Raw genomic sequence first — 20,646 nt, forward strand, 5'->3', positions numbered from 1 at the left:
TCCGTTTACACCTGCAGCACTCTACTTCAAAGCAAGCCAGACTGAAATAAAGATTAGCAGTGAAATGCTGCTACAGAAGTTTAACAGACATTTTCAAGAATATAAAATTTTCTTCGTTGCATATACTGTAATACTGTAGATCACCTGCTTCTCTTATGGCACTGCCAGGGGAGTGTTTTTATTTTATTTAAATATACAAAGTTGGCCTAAAAACTTTGATGCACACTGAACCGTGGACCCACTCTACTATTGCACGCCTAGTCTGTATTTTCTTTGCCCTACTTTAGTTTTTTGGTTTCTGACAGATATATTGTCTGATGTCCACAAAAAAATATAAAAAATAACATTTAAATGATTAGTAAATTCAGTATTACCTACTTTAAAATGAAAATGGTACAAAAACACATTTTATACCTTTTACCTTTAATGCTAACCCTATCCCTAACACATTATAAAAAAGTTGGTACAGGAGCATGTTTAGCACTGTGTCACCTTTCCTTTTAATATTACTTAATAACCCTTTGGGGACTGAAGACAAAAACTAATCTGGTTTTGAAAGTCTTCAGCTGTGCAACTGTACAAAAAAAAAAGTACTGTAAAAAAAAGTATTGAAAGAGAACTCAGTCAAAACTCGGTCAAGGACATTTTTTCTGAGGGTGTAAGTGAATTATCTGCTACTTCATATCTTCATCAGATATATAATGGTAATGTTAACTTTGCATTTGAGACCTGAGAGTTGCCAAACTTATGTGCGACGTGAATACATATAGACATATAATGTGGCCAGAAAACCTCCTGTGAAATCTGACCTGATGTCTGTGACTAAATTATTATTTCAATCTTTATACGGCGACTCCCAGCAGCACACAGATACCATATTCACGTTTTTCCATCCTCCTGTGATGCTACCTCTTACCTAGGGGCAATTTAGCATGTCCAATCAGCTTAACTGCATGTTTTTGGACCGTGGGAGGAAACCGGAGTACCCGGTGGAAACCCACGCAGACACGGGGAGAACAGGCAAACTCCACACAGAAATGACCCAGGCCATTCTCACTGTGAGGCAACAGCGCTACCCACTGCGACACCGTGCTGCCCTATATATATATATATATATATATATATATATATATATATATATATATATATATATATATCACATTACACGCAGTAGTCTTTTAAGGCCCCACAATAATGCACTACTTTAACAGTAAAAGTGAGTAAAACATTATGTGTACATACTATTCAATACTATTCATTACCTTTTTTCTAACAACACCTGCCGTAGCAGGGATCAGAAGAGCTATCTCTACAGTTTAGAGTTAAATTAGCTGATCTGGAATAATATTGTTGCTCTCTTTTTTTTGCAGCAAGTCACTTTGAAGCAAGCTTAAGTTGACATAAAATAAGAAGGGGAATAAAAACTAGAATTTCGTAAGTTTGAAATACTGTCATCATTTTTAAATACCAGCATCATTTTTTCATATTGCGGTTTTTAGAAAAGATCGGGCTTTTCTATCCCAGAGCAATGCAGAGAAACTTGTTTATGCATTTGCTACCTAAGAAAACAAACATAAAATGCACAATGTAAAATGCAGCCATATGGATCTTAACAAAAACAAAAAAGAGAGCTCATATCATCGACAAACGGAGGATAGAACTGCACTGGCTGACTGTATCTTTAAAGCTCTTTAGTGTTTGAAGCTCTTTAAAGCCCCTGCTTATCTCTCTGAATGTCTGTCTGTTTATGTTCCAACACATGATCTTAGATCTACAGACAGGGGCTTCGGATTGCAGGTAATGATGGACCTGACTAACCAGGGCCCTCCTGGAATAGGACGCCCTTCAAAAGCCTCAGAAATAAGTCAATTTTGGTTTCCAATTTTGATATTCTATGTTGTTATATTAATAAATAATATGACAGCATTTTCCATGATCATCTTTCAAGCTCTGACCTGATTAAAATTAAATTAGGATGAAAAGAGTGGAGAGAGACAGGGAGAAAACAAATACAAACTGACAGAAGGTAAAAAGAGGACAGACACATTCTAAACTGTTTCTTTCAGAAAACAGGTGAGCCTAAAGTGCCAAACTGTAAACATGTTGTAGTAATGTGAGCTAAATGTAGCTAGATTTGCTAGCTAGCAATTAGCTTCATTAGCAGTCATTTTTACCAAGCAGAAGCTGATAAAGAAGCACAGGATTTGTTTCAATGCAGCAAGTAAGATTTTTTTTAAATAGATAATGTAATAAATAGTGTTCCTGCAATCACAACTCAATGAAGTTGGCCTCAGTTCAGCGGTTAACCTGTAACACACACACTGTTAGTTCCAGAAGCAGCCACAGTCACTGAAGGAGAGAGAGCAGCACACTTCCTTTCCTGCTTTCCTGGTGCAACTGACACAAGCTGAGCTCACCAAAGCAGGCAGCTAACAGCAACCATTTGTTGAGCAGTTTCAGTAAAAATGACTGTCCATATATTTAAATATTTTTAATAAAATTTGAACTTCCCTCTAATTACACTGATTGTGTTGAAGAAAGACCAAGATTAAGTCTAATTCTTACAGAAGTACAGCAAGACTGATTCAACGCACAGTTATTTTTTTGTCAGCTGTTTAACCCTTCAATGCATAATACCAACCAACCTCATAAAAAATACAGCATTTCAAATAAAGTTGTAATAATAATAGCAATAATAATGTGTGTTTTACACGGAAATCATCAAACCCTCCATGACTGGAGCTGGGTACTCCCTATGGCAGGGGTGTCCAATGTTATCCATGAAGGACTGATGTGGCTGCAGGTTTTCATTCCCACGAAGCAGGATCACACCTGATCAGTTGTTTGAAGACTGACCAATTGATTAAAGAATTAGAATCAGGTGAGCTCTTGCTTGTTTGGAATGAAAACCTGCAGCCAAATCGACCCTTTGCAGATAAGACTGGTCACCCCTGCCCTATGGACTACGAGATAAATATAGATTATGGCCTAAAACTGTATATCAAATTTAATAACATACACTGAAATGTGTTTTAGAGGCCAGTTTTAGATGTTCAGACCAACTAAAAAGACTCTTTCACAATTATCTGTCCTATTGCTGGTGGTGAGACTGAAATCAAATAATCAAGTAATAAAGAAATTCTAAAAAGTGTGCATTTCAAAGAGTAATAGCTAGCAAAGTCTTACCTTCTACTAGAATTTGATTGAAGCAGTCTCCTGAAGGATTTCTGCAGGTTTTTACACAGTGCCCACAGGGTTTATAGTGCCATTCACAGTCATCATCTGAGTTATAGTAGTCACAAAACAAAGCTGCAAGAAGCATTCACACAAGTTAGTTGCTTGTCAAGTCAAGACAATGGCACCCTGCACCAGCATTGTATAACATGTTTTTAGTACAGTTTTAGCATGTCATTCCCCACTTTATTCCATTTCTATGATATGTAAAACTAGATTTGCATTTCCTGAAGGAAATACAGTGATTGCAAGGCAAAATATATTATCACAAAGTAACATTCAGAGCAATGAGTCAAAGAATTCAAATGTAATAAAACAAAAAGAATGATAGGAAGGAAGGAAGGAAGAAAAATAGAAATGAGGAACATAAGATAAAGATCATTAATTGTGGTTATTTATCATGGGTTCCACCTCTCTCGAGCAGGTGGAAAATGAACTAGAACTAGAACCATTAAGTTCAGTTGGTTCATGTTTGGGTCAGACGTTGTTAACGCTGATTTGTCCTATGATATCCGCTCACGTAATTCCATCCACCTTATTCCTGCACCCCATGATGCTTTGAGTGATTTATGGACAGAACTTCCAGCGAAGCATAAACAAACAATAAGCTGATGCTTGTAACATATCATAATAGAAATGAAAGCTTTAGCACAAGTTCTGCCAGAGAGACTCCAATGCTACGCCACTCTGACCAATCACAAGCTTCCACGTGTCTTTAAAATGACTCCACTTACACGTCTACTTTGCTGCTTTCATATGGCGACATTTCGTCGTTCCCCTCCTTCCAGTTGCCCAGGGGGTAGGCTCCGCCCCTACTGTCCCTATAGACCACTATAGTCAGAGCACTGCCACAGCCCGCCCTAGTTTCGTGTAACTTAGTGACATCAAATTGATGCACAGTAGCAATATTGGCATTAAGGCTCTTTAACGACCTCGTAATTCAGAGGATCCAGTGGTATTCAGGGGAAAAATGTACACAGGACAAAACGTATCGGGTTCTGAACATTTTTATTTAACACAGGGTAAGATAGAGGCGATTTTTTCAAAAACCCTATTCATTCTTGCCATAGAGAAATCGGGCTTAGACCCGGACTTCATAATATGGGCATAAGAGCATGGCGCCGACTACAAAATGACAACACGCTACAGTGGTTTATGGACTGCTAGGGTGTTAGTAGAAGGTTGCTACAGTATCCAAGGTGGTTGCTAAGGTGTTGCTAGGTAGTTCTTATGGTATCCCAGGGGGTTGCTAAGGTGTTGCTAGGCAGTTGCCATGGTGTATGGTGGTGTGTATGAAGTTGTTGGTAGGGAGTTGCCAAATGGTAGCTATGACATTAATGGGAGGAACGAGGGGTGAAAAAACAACACAGAAGTGAGACAAGAGTGCAGGTCAATATGGATTAGAGCTTGGGGACCTTCCCTGAGTGTGGTTTTGTGGCTGTCAGTCAGCTTGGTGGCTGTTGGGCAAAGGAAAAAATAGGGCTTGGATGCAGGGCAAAAATGTTTGGGAGACTAAGAGAAGAGCGAAGGATGAAAAAAGAGATATAGAGGAGTGCAGGTCAGTATGGCAGTGGATTAGAGCTTGGGAACCTGCCCTGAGTGTGTACAGCAATAATAGGAAATAAAAGAAATAACAGGGCTTGTGTGGGGGCAAATATGAATAAGAGTCTGTTGGAGAAACGAGGAATGAGAAAAAATGACAAACAGATAAGTGCGGGTCGGAACAACATTGAATTTGCGCTCGGGGGCCTGTCCTGAGATAGTATATGCAAATACAGTATATATAGTATATAGTATATATAGTATATAGTATATCCAAGTTTTTTGGGTGAGCAGAAGTAGTGGATGGACATGCAATTTCTTACTCCATTCATTCCTATGGGAAAAGAATTGTAATTTAACAAAGATTGTATACGAAAACCATATGTCGGATCAAAAAGCTGTATACTGGCACCTTATTCCCAATCAGAGCGAACATTCTAGAGTTGGAACGTGTCGATATCTCAAAAACTGCTGGACAAGTTAGACAAAAATCCGACAGAGGAAGAAGAAGAAGAAGAATATAAATTGGATAACAATAGTGTTGCACACTGCAAAGCCATCACTAAAGAGAAAGAAAGACAGAAAGAAAGAAAGAAACAAAGAAAGAAAGAAAGAAAGAAAGAAGGAAAGGAAGAAAGAAAAGGAGAGAAAGAAAGACAGCTGAAAGGGAGAGCAGAGTACAGTAGAAGCACTTTAAATAAGCACAGCCAATCAGCTGTAAGGGCATTATGACATCATCATTGGAAACTGGAATGCAAACTTTAAGACTCCACCATACAAGTCTATGGGAAATCAAGCTTTAACAAAATATTTAAAAAAGTATAAAGTTATGAAAAATAGAAAGTGCTCCTCTTGCTGAAATTATCTACATAACGGTGTATGATTGGATTCTATGTTAATTATGTTAAAATAAAAATATGAATAATAATACATTGGTCACTTTACAAGAGCTGTAATAATAGGGATGATATTTTTATTCTAATAACTGTATTTGTGAATTAAAAGTAAAATTTATTCTTTGAAAGAGAGGCTATAACTGATTTCTTTATTGAGACTCACGGCAGATGGTTGGGGTCCTCCATGATATGCAGGCTTCCTTCTCGTTGCATGCTGCAGCATACGCTGCTACGGCAGTGCAGAAACACTCACAGTCTCCACCGCTGTCACATGCACATGTGTCTTGCACACATATATCGTAATATTGAGTTGGATCCACCTGAGAGGAGAAATTAAAAGTAAAATAACTCACAGAACAAGATAATCAGCATCTATAAAATACTATCATTTTCATTTGTATAATGTGACACTTTTACATGTGTTTGGTCAATTTTATAAATGTTTAGGAACATGATCTGCACTATATAGCATTTGTGAAATACCAAGATACTCTTGTCCACACCATGCAGAGTAGTGAAAAATGAGGGAAAACAATGTTCATTAAAAACAATGTCCATTTATTGTAAAGCTAAACTGTAACTGTGCATGAGTTTAACTTGTATAGGATGACAACACATAAACCTTGCAGTTATATATTAAAAAAAAACAGGAATAAACTGTGGCATTTATTTTGTTTTTATAGCCCAAACAAGAGAATCTTTAAAAGATCTTTAAAAAAAGTCCCTTTTGCTCCACTATGTTGACAGGTCACCCCCTTACCCAGGGCTCCAGACTGTGACTAAAATGATGGCAATTGTAATTGCACTATTAATTTGTGAGTAATAAAATTAATTAACTCGCCAGTGGCGACAGGTTGCAACTTTGAAGTATTATTATTTTTTATGGTTAACTATTTATTACTATTGTCCTGTATTTATTACTTTTTTATTTTATCATTTTTCATCTTAAAACGTAACTGATAGGCTATAGTGTCACATGGACGCGTCTGCCTGTCAAAAAACACCTGCGTGCTTGCAGGATTTCAACCAAAGTGGCAAAACTCGACAAACAAAACGTATGAGCTGAGCTGAGCTTTTTCTCATTAACGTCGGCGTATAGAAAATGTTGAAGTGAAAAGTATCAGAATTTTCACACAGTCTACGTCTCTGTCAGACCTTAAGAGGTCATCTGCTCAACCCCAGTCTGACTCAGGACCAGTGAACCAGTGAAAGACCCACACAAAGATGTATTTGAACAACCATCCACTTCAAGCACATCATGCAGAAGTACAACCACATAAAGACATCTCAGAACTTCTTGGCTTCAGGAATTATTGTGACTCAGGTATGATAACAAAGCAGACTATATTGCGAATTCTTTTCAAAAGCAAGCAAAGATGTAGCTGGAAAATGGATTTCTTAACAGGAACGAATCATTTCAAAAAAGAGACTGAAAAACATGGCATCGAACGTGATTTCATCATCGCAAAGTGTGCTCCTAAGAAAACTCCCTTAGCTTGTGCAGGGTCTTGTGCTTGTGAAAAAACAGCCATTAAAGAATTTCAAAGAGCTTAAAACTAAATTCAACAAAGCCTACATGAAAGCACATAAAGAAGTACCCTTTACCAAATTCACCTCCCAAATCCTGTAAATAAAAAACAGCGGACTGGATGTGTCAAGAATCAGGGACAGTGGAAGGCTGAGATACTTAAAGGGTAATTCCAGCGATTTTTCAAAATTTCTGTACAATTCAGTCGTTGAGATATAAACAGTCATTCAGATTGTTTTAATGTGAAATGGTTCATTTGCGGAGAACTTACAGACTCAGGTCTTTACAGTGATTGTGACAGAAACCAGGACTCCTGATGTCACAAATACAGCCATTTTATTTACTATCCAAAACCACAAGTCAACCTACTTGTGTCTAAGTTTTTATGTAATGTTGATGATGGTAAAATACTGGTAAATCTAAAAAAAAATTTTAGGGACTTTTTTGCCTTAGAATACCCTTCATGTATCCCTCCACCATGAATGGATTAAAATTAATTGATTAAAATACGTTTAAACCGAAACCTTATCACAAACTTCATGTAAACCAATATCTCAGACATCAGGCAGTGTACTCATAACCATTTCACATAATACCTTTCTGGGACGAAGCTTTTAGAGACATTTAACTCCTCAGACATCTGGTTCCAATCACCATCACCGTGAACGATTCTGACTCTGTAAGTCTCTCTAGAACAAAGCGTTTCATACCAAACCACTCTGCATGATGTTGCTGACATGTTAACCATTTTTAAAAAAAAGATTTTATTTTCAAGATTTTAAACGTAACAAGGTAACAGGAGTACAAAGAAATCATAAATGGACAGATAAGAATAAACAGATACATTTAAAAAAAAAGCACGGAGAGTAGGCCGTCTAAAAAATTGTTCAGAAGTGTTGAAAAAGAAAAAAATCAGTAATTGCACGGTCAGACAAAGGCTGGCACCAATCTAAACCTCTTTCAAAGTATCAATGAATGATTCCCATGTATCCCAGTATTCACAGTCAATGTGAAAATGGAGACAAAATGAGAAACTAAGTGTCTGGATTTGGGATCAGAGAGAAAGAGTTCATATAGAACACGCTCCTTTGGTTTGGTTAAAAACACAGCTTTTTATTTGACTTAGGATCTTAGAGAACTTCTAATAACAAAATTGTTGCCAAATAATTTAGCTGAAGGTTTTACTTTTGAGAAAAGTAATACAGGAAGACAGGACTTTGATACTGACAAAGCTTTAATCCTCAGCTACAGTGGAGAGGTCTCCAGTTGAAGTTCATCTGGAATACCCCATTGCCAGAATGCAAGTGCCCTGGCATTTGCTGCCCAGTAATAATGCTTAAACACAGACAGGCCCAAGCCACCAACTGCAGTGGGTTTTTGAAGATGAACTTTTGGAAATTTGTCTTGTAAGCTCAGACAAATGAAAAAATAATTGCATCTAATTATTTGAAGAAATGTGTAGAAAGATGAATAGGGATATTCTGAAAAAAAGTTATAAGAATCTTGAAAGAACAACCATTTTAAGAGCATTTCTGCATCCAAGAGAAGTAATCTCCAAATCTCAATATTTGTGTTGAGTTTATCAATCATGTTTAAAAAAATCAATTCAAACAAGTGATTAGGGTTTCTTTGTATTCTAATACCAAAATATGTAAAGTGATCATTAACTAATTTAAAAGGCAAGGAGTTTAGGAAACTGGGGCTAAGGTTCTTAGTAAGAGGCATGAATTCACTTTTACTCCAATTGATTGAGCATCCTGTAAATTTACTAAATGAAGCAATGTAGTTCAGTAAGTTAGGAACAGAAACTACAGGGTTAGATATACATAATCGTAAATCATCTGCATATTAATTCACAAGCCTTTCTACATTTCACAGTTTAATACCACCTTAGTTGTCTTGTGAGCAGCCTCTCTGGTTTATCTTCTAGCTCGAAATGTTTCTTTTGAATTTAAGCAAAAGATTTTCAACGCACTTACTGAAAATAGAATTCTATTCATATTTCAATCTTAAAATTTTATTGTAATCGAGTTGCAAAAGTGAGGTTCTATATGCTTCTTCTAGAGCTAGAAGGGTTTTTTCAATCTCTAAAAGTCTGCTATGGAGCATTTTGTTTCTTCTGAGACTCAAAGGATATAATGTGACCTCTCAAAACTGCCTTGAGGGTTTCCCACAAAGTCTGAGTCTGAGACTTCTCCAATATCATTGGTTTTAAATAATTCATTAAGTTTTGTTGTCATGTACTGGTTAAATGATGTGTCTTTAAAACTTTCAGTAAAAGTTGGTTAAAGCGCCAGTAATATTTTTGTTTAGACATAGTTCCTTTGAGCTGGAGGGTGACTGGACAATGAGCAGATATCAAAATATTGTGATAGTTAGTATTGAGAATATTAGATGCTCAAGTTCATAAGTTCAAAGCTAATTAGAAATCAATCCTTGTGTATGACTTATGAACATGAGAGTAAAAAGAGTAATCTCTAAGTGTGGGATGTTGCAGTCTCAAAATATCTACCATGTTTCTGGACTTTATTAGATTATTTAACACGCTGATCCACTGATCCCATGGGTGGTGGTCTCTGAGAGAGTCTATCCATGTATGAGTCTAGATAACAGTTAAAATCACCATCCATTATGACATTTGTGGCACTGCCATCTGGAATAGCATCAAATACTTGATGAAAAAAATCCATGATCATCAAAGTTTGGACAATACACATTGATCATAGTAAAAGGAAAAAGGTTAATGTGCTCTGATATTATAATATATCTGCTATGCTGATCTGTGATCATGGAATCAAGGTGAAATAAAATGTTTTGGCAAAAAAGTATAGCCACTTCTGGCTTTAGGAGTGAATGGTGTCTGATAGACTCAAGACACAGAGTTAACCCTGAGTCTGCACTGCTGAGTGGCACTTATGTGTGTTTCCTGAAGGAAAATTACATCGGCCCTGAGTGACTTCAGATGCGAAAATACTCAATCCCTCTTGACTGGGTGACCGAGCACTGAAGCATGTTAATCTATTTTAGTAGTTTGTTTAGACTTCCAAACAAAAAAGTATGAACATCGAAAATGAGCAAAATATGATGTCTAACAATAAAGTAAGTTTTTAAAACTTACCGCAGAGAAGCTCGGAAAAAGTCTTCTACCCTATGCGCTGTTCTCTAGCGCCCCCCATGTTAACCATTTAATTATACAGAAAATTTAAAAAAACGATCGAGTTCTCCTTTAAGAAGTGACCTGAGGTGTGCTGAAAAGCTTTATTTTCCTGCACATTATTATTTCGCACTTAAAAAAAAAGCTGATTTTTTTCTTTTAGGAGCCAAACTATTTTTTGTCTGGGGCCCTGCTACATGAATAGAAGAATCTTGCATCTATTTTACACCTACGTTTTACAGAATTTATCATTTATGTCAAGCCATTCTAGTCTTTGCACTTTTCAAGAACTGTTATTAATGTAAATACAACACTAAAATATTATATTTAAAGTAATTAATAACTAATAGTTATTAGACATGACAAAACAAATCAGGTGTGTGTAACTCTACTGAGCTGCAAAACTCATACAAACTAATCTCCAGTAAGACACCAAAAATGTTGCAAAAAACTTGCTAATGATCGCTAAAGCTAGCGTGTAACATGAATGCACCCTGTCAGCCAAACTTTAGTTAACAAAGTTGTACCTTTGTGATGAAAATCTAATTAAATATTATTTCTGTGGCAATACTGTAAAAGGGGCCTTTTGCCCCATGTCTGGGGGACTTCTTACCCTAAAGGTCTAACTCTACATTTTCACTTTGAAAGAAAAATATCATTTTTTGTATGTAACCCTCCCCCAATCATATATTTTGAAAACATTTTGTACATCTTAATATAAAAGCACAGTGTTTGCTCAGAAGTAAGCTAAACTTCATCTGGGTTACTTTATTTGCTAAAAATCATTTTAAAGTGGACCTATTATGCATTTCTGGTTTTTCTCTTTCCTGTAGTGTGTTATGTAGGTTTTTGTACATGCAAATGGTCTGTAAAGTCACAAAGCTCAATGTACATGCCAGAGGAAGTAACTCTCTCATAAAAAAAACACTTTTCTCAGCTGCCAGAATACCTTGTTGGAATTACAGCCCTTTTCTCTGTTACAAGATGATGTTATCTCGTAACAAAATCCTTACCGCCTGCCTACTGGCAAGCTTGACACACCATCACACAAAAGAGCTACAAAGTAAAAACGTACCACTCTGAAACATCCTGCTCAAGTCTAACTTGCGAGGGTGGATCAGGTCTACCAACTTGTTCTGCCTGACAGGATTGGACTCAAGCTGATACAATAGAACCGACACTATTGTAAGAACAGCCACAGCAATGCAGGGGCGGAACGTTTAGCAGAAAGCCGCTCTGGTGGTTGACCAACAGAACAGAGCTTGCGAGCTGACCAGTCATAGCACACTGGGCTCATCAAGAGGGGGGCTTAAAGACATAGGGTCTCTAACAGCATGAGAATGTGTTTTTGGAACACTTAGGCATGTTAATTTATTTTAGTAGTTTGTTTAGGCTCCCAAACAAAAAAATATGAACATTGAAAATTAGCAAAATATGACGTCTAAAAATAAAGAATGTCACAGTTGGTTAGCTTTTCTTAACAGTTTTTTGCATTTCAATATGTATTCTTTATATTGTTCTTTATATTTTCTGTTGTATTTTCAAATGTACTGTGGCTCCCTGATCTATCTTTCCCCATCAATTTTAAAAGGTTTATATTAATATTAAAAGTACTCACTAGGGAGTGACACAGACTAAAGACATCACTCTTGATAATGCTGCAGTGTTTCTCAGCCCAGGTCCGACGGTGTGGTCTCATATCACAGGGACTGCTGACACTGCTGGCTTTGGGGCATGAAGGAGAAACTCTCCAGCTGTTTCCAAATTCAAGTGGCTCCACCACTTCCTCCCCACTACGAGTCACAAAGTCATTTTTACCATTACCATCATAGTTACCACACAGTCCGCATACTGTGCCCTGTTATGAGGAAAAGAGTGGGATGGATAAAACAAATGAGTATGAATGACAGAATAAAGAATAAATCAGAGTACTTAAGAAAACATAATGAATAAGATTAAAAAATAAACAAAACATGTTTAAATCCATTAACGAATGAATGAGAATAGGCATATATTGGTGATGTTTTTCTTACTTACCTTAAACGAAGGCTTGAGTTTGATCATCAGGCTTGTCTTCTTGTCCCAGAACAGAACCAGACCATGACTGGTCTCAATTACAAAGTAAATCCCCACAGTGTAGAATTTATATGGAATCTCTGTGCTGTTATCATGAATAACATCTTTAAGATTCTCTTCCGACAGCAGCAACTCTTTGTTCTATAAAGATAAAAAAAAAGTTTAACAATATTTCAAGGTTACTGATTTACAGTTCAGAAGGCTTTCAATGAATACTGTTAATAATAATACTGAAATGCAATGATGCTAAGAGGAAGCTGTGTGATAACCTCACCCCTAGAAAGATTTTAATAGATTTGGAACAGGTGGTCCCGGTTGTGCCACAGGGGATATTTTCTGTGATGACACGGAATGAACCATTGAGGGTGTTGCTGCAGTAATCCTGCAAGGTATAATGTCCAATTTGTTATTTTGTACGGCATACTGTATGAAATGAATGAGTCAAAGTACAGTACACTGCATCATTTTCAAATTATCAAGCAAAGATTCAAAACTGAGTTTGACAGTTTACTCTCCACAGCTGTCCTGCTTTGTTGCAGGATAACAGCAGATTATGATGAAGAGATTAATAAAATTGAGTGACACAGAACTTGAAATATCATGAAAATGGAGAGATGCAGGAGCAAAATCATGGAGGACACACCTGGGCCAGAGTGTATTTACAGTCTCCACTGAAAGAGTATCTTCTACCATCAAAGGTTATGTAGTGGCCATCGCCATAGATGGTACAAATGCTAGGACAGACCTCCTGTGTGCAGCTCCATGTTCTGTTCCTGCAAGTGCTGAAAGTCCAAAACACAAACAGCATGTTGTAACACAATATATAACCAATATTCAGTCATAATATCATACTCAGCATTAAAACAACATATCAAGGACATCACATTAGCTTTGCTCACCAAGTGTTGCAGACTTCTTTAACAGTCTGTCCAGGTTGGTAGAAGACTCCATTGTGAACACATGTACAGTTCTCTTCTTTTACACATCCTCCTTGTCCATCAGCCAGTAGACCATTTGGACACACACACCCTGATGTACACTGTGGGCTCACCTGTGACCCACAACATACAGGGAAAGTTTCAAAAGATTTATAGCTTACTATTTACACTCACTAGAAACAATACATAACATACTGGCCCATCAGGACTGTTGAACTCTTGAACATACACACAGACTGTCTAAGCACATTTATTGGAACTCATTTTCTGTGTTAAAAATGCAGCTATTTTGTTTTCAATAACTTCAACGTTCTCATTACTTGAGCTCTTTATCACTATTCACCAGTGTCAAGTTTACACTTATATATATATATATATATATATATATATATATATACATATATATAACACTATAGACACTGACAATTCTGTCTTTCCCTCTATATGAAAAATGTAACTAAAGAAAAGCATATTGAGAACAATCGTTAAATTCTGCAACACAATTCTAGCAGTAAGTTGATTTATTCTGGAACTTTAAAATAATGCAGTTCACCTGATATTGATGGAAAACACATCAGTTATTCTGGGAGTAGTTTGCTTTCCTTTAACTGTATCTGTTTATGATCTAATTACTTATTACAAAGATGAAGAAAAAGCAAGGCAAGTTTATTTATAGAACACCTTTCATTCACTGCTGTCATTCGAAGTGATTTATAGAAGAGAAAAAAGTCATTAAAAAAGTAAATGAAAATAGAAATTAAAAACATGATTAAAACAATAGATTCTTAAAAAGAAGAATCATTAAATGAAGTATCAAAACAAAAATTAATTAGGATAATTAAAGATCAAATAAAAAATTAAATAAGGATAATGAAGTGCTGTTACAGGAGAGAAGTGCAGTGGAGCTAACAGCGCTTTAAAGTGTGCTGAATACCTGCTCAAAAAGGAATGTTTCCAGCCTGTATTTGAAAGTGTCTAGTGTGGGGTATCTTATAATATTGCCTGTCAACTGGTTCAATTTCAGAGCAGCATTAGAAGAACGCCGACACTAGACACTTTTAAATCCAAGCTTCACATTTGGCAGGACCAACTGAGTAGTTCCTAATGATCTGACAGTTCTGTTTGGATCATATTGCTGCAGCATATCAGATAGATACAGTGGCCCTACACCATTAAGTGATTTATAGACCAGTAATAGCACCTTAAAGTCTATTCTGTAACAGACTGGTAGCCAGTGTAAGGATTTCAGAATGGGGGTGATGTGTTCCCTTCTTTTACTCCTAGTGAGAACTCTGGCAGCTGCATTTTGAATCAGATGAAGCTGTTCGATTGTCTTTTTTGGGAGGTCTACTAGAAATAAAGGCTTGGGTGAGTTTGTAAGAAAATCTCTAATCTTGTTAATTTTTTTGAGGTAATAAAATGCTGATTTAGTACATGCTTTGACATGCCTGCTAAAACCAATATCAGAGTCCATTAGTATACTAGGTTATGTGCTAGTTCTTTAAATTTTAGGGCTCTCAAATCCAGATAGGCAGCTAGTGTGTGCCTCTTGTTGCTATTCCCAAATAAAATAATCTCTGTTTTATCTTTATTCAATTGCAAAAAGTTTTGTCCCATCCAGTTAGTGATGTGCTCAAGGTACTTACAAGGTGAGTCAAGGGAACCATAGTTGTTTGGGGAGAGGGCCAAGTGGATCTGAGCATTATCTGCATAGCTGTGGTAAAATATCCCCTAGTCTTGTAGTATATGGCCAAGAGGAAGCATGTATTAATTGAATACGACCGGCCCAAGAATTGAACAATGGGGGGACACCACAGACAGAAAGCCAATAAGCTGCTTGAAGACGATATCCTCAAAAATTTTTCCAATGAAAGGTAGATATGAAATCCGTCTGTAATTACTCAGAGTTGCTTCTAGGTTTTTCTTTTTTAAGAAAAGCTTCACAACTGCAGTTTTTAATTTGTTAGGAAAAACGCTCGACATGAGTGAGGTGTTTACTATCTGAAGCATGTCTCCTGCTATTGAGTGAAACACATTCTTTAAAAAGTTGGTTGCTAACGTGTCAAGACTTCAAATGGATGATTTGAGGTGACTCATTGTATCAATCAGAATTTCATTACTGATAGCACTTAACTTGGACATTTTAACCATTATATCTTTATGTGGTGATGGAGAGAACATGGGCTCTTTGATGGATATGGATGTATCAATGGTTTCTCTGATATTACGGATTTTAGTGTTAAAAAAGTATGCAAACTCATTACATTTCTCAGTTGATGTGAGTGCCATATATGTAGGTGATTTTGTTAGTTTGTCAACCAAGGCAAGGAGTATTTTTATTGTTTACTGTTAATTTTATTATTGATAATGCTGGAGAAAAATGATTGTCTAGCTTTGCACATTACTGTGTTGTAATCACATGGCCTATCTGTGAAGATTTCTTTGTTGATCTGAAGCTTGGTTTCACACCATCTGAGTTCAGTCTTCCTACATTCTCTCTTCTGGGGTTGACCTGCAATAGCATTCCTCAATGGTGCTTTCTGTTGGCATGACATGGTTTTAGCTTTAACTGGAACAATCTTATCCACACTAACAATTTTTGAGTTGAATCTATCCAGCAAAGCATCAACAGAGTCAGATGGATTGCATAGTGCAGAGCACATTTTGCTCATGGAAAGTTTAGCTGTGCTGTCATTTACAAACCTTTTCTTTTCTTTTTTCTTTTTTTTTATTTTTACCCCAATTTAGTCGTAGCCAATTCCACCCCGCTAGTTAGGACTCCCCCAATCACACCATGCTATCAACGCTAGGAGGGTGAAAGCTAACAGGCTTCCTCTGAGACCTGTGAAGCCACCGCTTTCTTTTCGAGCTGCCGCTCACGCAACGTCACTGGACAGCTGAACGCGCTTGGAGGAAAGCGCCAACCGCCAGATCTGTTACGTCAGCTAACAGACGCCTGCGCTGACTAGCATCGCGCTGAGTAAGTGTACAAACCTTTTCTTAACACAGACGTGTCTAGTTTTGATATCTAGTGAGGTCTACATTACAAAGAAACCACGGTAATGATCTGACAAAGTGACATCCTTAACAGTGGCTGATATGCTGAGACCTTTTGAGATAACCACATCCATGCTGAGAGAGTCCAGAAGAGTCCAATATGGCACAGAGTTCCTTGGAATAATTGTCATTGGAATTTTCAATATGTATGTTAAAATCACCAGCAATAACAAAATGAGCAAAATTAGTGGACATAAAAGATAACATATCTGTAAATTCGTCAATAAAATTAGCATTTTACTTCAGAGGCCTGTAGACAATTACTAGTAATATTCTTGGTGCCCCTTACAGAACCACACAAAGATACTAAAGGATGTGAAATCACCTATTGATAATTGCTTGTATTGGAAAGAATCCTCAAATAGAGCAGCTACAGCTCCACCTTTCTTGCCAGCACGTGAGACATTTATAAAATTGAAGTTTGGGTGGAACCAACTCAATTAATACTGTTTCAGCACTACACTCATGTAACCACGTTTCTGTTAAAAGCATAAAATCAAGCATTAAATCATTAATCAAATAAGACTTGTTTGTGAAAGATCTAATATTGAGAAGCGCTAACTTAGTAACTTGTGCACTTTACTTCAGAAACTGAACTACACATTTTACATACTACAGATTGGACACGTTCACGTTATCTGATATGTGCTCCCTGTTCTTTCCGTTTCTGATAAGTACTAGAATGGGAGAGATTACCGGCACAAAGGGTATAAGCTTGTTTTGAAAACATCAATCTGGCTGAGCTTGAGTGTGGCAGCTTTAACTAACTCTTTGGTGATTGTAATAGGGGGAGGGGGATTGTTGTGGGGTCCCTGAGGCAGTAGGTGTGGGCGGAGAAGAAACTGGGCTTATTTTTTGCTTAAACTGAGGACTGGCTGACATAATTGGTGGGAGGTTCAGATGGGGTGACAAGGCGGTGGAGATGAAGGATGGTGTGGATTGCTTGTGTGGTTTTGGTGTCTCCAGCCGCTGATACGGCTGAACATCATTGTGGCTCTCATCCGATAAGTGCAGCTTCATCAGGGTGTTCTCAGTTGGGGGGAGGATGTTGTGGCTCTGGAGTGATGACCAAGTTGTTGGATGTTAGTGCTGATGTGTCTACACCAATGGGGGTGGATAAGTTGCACATGGAGAAAATAAGGTTCTCTGTCAGAGATCTGTCTCCCCTCTTGTTGGTGTGCAGTCCATCTCACCAAAAAATTCTCTCTTCCCAAAAAACAGGTTAAAGTTGTCGATTAAGTTCAGTCCATTTGTCCTGCAGCTTTTACGTAGCCAGTTGGTTAATCCAAGTAGCCTTGAGAACATTTCGCTTCTTCCTGCAGGCAGGGATAAATGACTGCACGCTGAGTGATTTTTCAAGCTGGTGTTTTTTTTTTTTACATCACGCCACTTAACCTGAAAATATGAACATACATCATTTAGAAGATTTAAATCCTTCATTTGGTGTTTAGTTTCAGCGCTGCTCCAAAAGTGTTTTGCTGCTATCTCGCGACATTCACCGTCTGTTCTCGCGCATGAGCAGACTGAGAAATCCGACTGAAATTGGAGTATGAGTATACATGCACTGAGAAATCTGATTACTGAGCTAAATCCAGCTCTCTTTATTGGATTTTAATCGGATTTCTAGATTGGAGTATGATGTTTACATGACCATTTGAATAATCGGATAACTGCAGAAATCCTATTATTATCGGATTATTGAGTGCATGTATACGCACTCACTGAAGTCGAATCTCTTCTGCAAATGGAGCGACTAGGACTGATACTCTGCTCTGGATATGTGCTGTGGTCTTTGAGCAGCAGCTTTAGCATTAGCATGATGGGCTAGCAGGAGTGTAAGATAAGACTACAGAGTTATATGTAGCACAGCTTTGGGTTTAATTCCAATGCGGGCCCATTTCTGCCAGCTTTACTCATATTAGCAGCTTCATCTACGTGTTCCTCTGGGACAATTCTGTATGTCTCAATTGCTGACTGCTCTGTTAAGCCCTCTGCCCGATGTCTGTTGCTAGCACTCCCACATGCTACACCCTGTGTAATGCAGAAACGACAGTCCTTGAACTCCGATAACAAGCTCCGAAAACTTGCTTCCAAAACTGTCATTTTTTGTAGAAGTCTGTAATAGTTCTGACAGCACGTGTTCTGAAACTTGAAAAGACATTTTGTAAGTTTCTTCTTTGGTAGCCAGCAGGAACCTTTCTAATTCCTAGTCTATAACACTACTATACAAAGTACGAAGAACAAGAAAAAAAATATCCACTTTTGGCTTTGTAGTGCGCTTGACCTTTCTATATACAACTTGAAAAAAAAAAACAAACTTATGAAAATAAAGAAGAAAAATGAAAGCAGAACTAAGTAGAGAAGCGTCTGAATGGCATTTTCATGTTTTCATTCATCACTGTTTTCTCTGTAAAATACTGAGCATGCATTAGACCAGGCATTCCCAATCTCAGTCCTGGTAACCCCACACTATGTACATTTTTGTGCTTTGTACCATCTAGCACTCCTGTTTCAAACATTAACTAATTGACTGCTCCTTGTGGGCAGGTGTATAGTAGGGAAAAGCAAAAATGTACAGAGCATGTGGTCACTGGGACTGGTATTGGGAACCCCTGCATTACATATATAAATCAGATGACCACTGGGATTCCTGACTGCTAGCCTAGCCACATATGCATATGTTGTCTGTATAGTTCTGTGCTGGGCTGTGGGGTTGTTTAAGCAGTGTTAGTGCCTACCGTGGATGGGGACTGTGTGGCTTGAGGTGACCTGCCTGCTATCTCGTACATTAGCTGTGCCCAAAACAGTTACAGTTTTTCAGAAGTTCCTCTCACATTGAAGATATGTCATTAGAAATCTAACCAATTCTGGTGAATACTGGGGCACTGCTAAAGGAAGCGAGTAGGCATGTTTGTGAAAGATGTAGTGATGGTTAAATTTTTCATTTTGACTGGAGTGTCCCTTTAAGCCCTTTAATGACATCGCAGCATTATACGAGAATTGGTATTTTTGCTCTTGAGCTCCCTCTACAGTTGGAGAGTGTATTTCACTTTTACACCACTGTTGTAAATACAAATCGCACTGTGAGCCCCCTAATGCACACATGCATTTGTTGACAAGCTGAAGGATACAGAATCTGACTCTCCTGTGTGCATGCGCATTCTGCAGGCATTAGACGCTACAAACTACACTCACAATTTCAGTTGTTTCTATGTGTAAATAACAAAAATAGCAAGTGTAATCTATAGCATCTGCCTGCAGGATGCATGTGCACACAAAGTGGAGTGTGATTCTGCCAGCGAGATGGAATATGGCACACCCACAGCAACATCAAAAGAGAAAGAAAGAACCATGTTGACTTACAAGGTAGAGTAGTATTATGGGTTAGGGTTAGGATTTTATTATAGGATATTGCAAATGTTCAAGGCTTATTTGGCATGACACTGAGCTTGGATGACTTTTGGCATCTGGAAAAACTACAAAACTCTGTGAGACAGGAATGACACAGATAAGATTACAGCCTACATCACAGTCTTTCCTAAATCATAAACACTTGCAGGGATGTACACTCTACTGTAGTTCGTTGTTTTCCCATTAGCTGTGAGACTCTCTTGAATCCTTTTATCTCTGCTATCTCTTACCAATGAATAAAGCCAGTTCGAGATTTACTCTTGTCCAGTTTCAGTCACGTTCTCCTTTTCTCTTCATCGCTTACTCCAACAATGTCTTTTTCAGTCTCTTCGCAGCCTCTGCCATGATGTCCATGCTCCTAAGCTACTTCTTAGCTGGCTGAAGAGCCATAGATGTTGATGTGTGACGTGGTAAAGCATTATGCAGTTCTCGTAAAATTTTTCGTTCCCACTTCTCTAAAGTTACATAGTGCTATAGCAGGCGTTCTGGGCCCATAGGGGTAATGACTGAGATACCATTCTCCCTATTATAAGTTAGTGTACCATCAAAATGATTTTGAAGCTGTTATTTTATTGTAATGTTTTTGTGGTTCTGAATTTGCTATTATTACATTTTTTATTTACTGTTGTGTTTATCATTTTCTGTTGTGTTTTTTGTTTTGCTCCTGTGTTTTTCACATTTATTGTGGTGTTTCTGAATTTGCTGTTGCATTTTTTTATTTGTTGTTTGCTGTTGTGTTTTTGATTTGCTCTTGAATTTTTACGTTTGTTGAATTTGCTACTGTGTTTTTGGTTTGGGTTATGTCAGGCC

The 20,646-nt window shown here is 37.5% G+C and overlaps 1 protein-coding gene across 1 annotated transcript in view; it reads right to left on the bottom strand.

Annotated features, from left to right (window-relative positions):
- Window positions 1-11,720: 11,720 nt before the first annotated feature.
- The window catches only part of LOC118811859 (mucin-5AC-like), a 33,451-nt gene continuing 24,525 nt past the window's right edge, over window positions 11,721-20,646 (bottom strand). Inside the window, exons 21-25 of the mRNA XM_036576404.1 lie at window positions 13,330-13,481; window positions 13,074-13,212; window positions 12,705-12,812; window positions 12,392-12,571; window positions 11,721-12,212 (exon numbers count right to left, since the gene is read on the bottom strand). Of these exons, the coding sequence (XP_036432297.1) occupies window positions 11,850-12,212; window positions 12,392-12,571; window positions 12,705-12,812; window positions 13,074-13,212; window positions 13,330-13,481 (942 nt within the window). The 3' untranslated portion in view covers window positions 11,721-11,849. The remainder of the gene's footprint in view (window positions 12,213-12,391; window positions 12,572-12,704; window positions 12,813-13,073; window positions 13,213-13,329; window positions 13,482-20,646) is intronic.

Source organism: Colossoma macropomum, unplaced genomic scaffold, assembly GCF_904425465.1.
Source record: "Colossoma macropomum unplaced genomic scaffold, Colossoma_macropomum, whole genome shotgun sequence".
Lineage (NCBI taxonomy): Eukaryota > Metazoa > Chordata > Actinopteri > Characiformes > Serrasalmidae > Colossoma > Colossoma macropomum.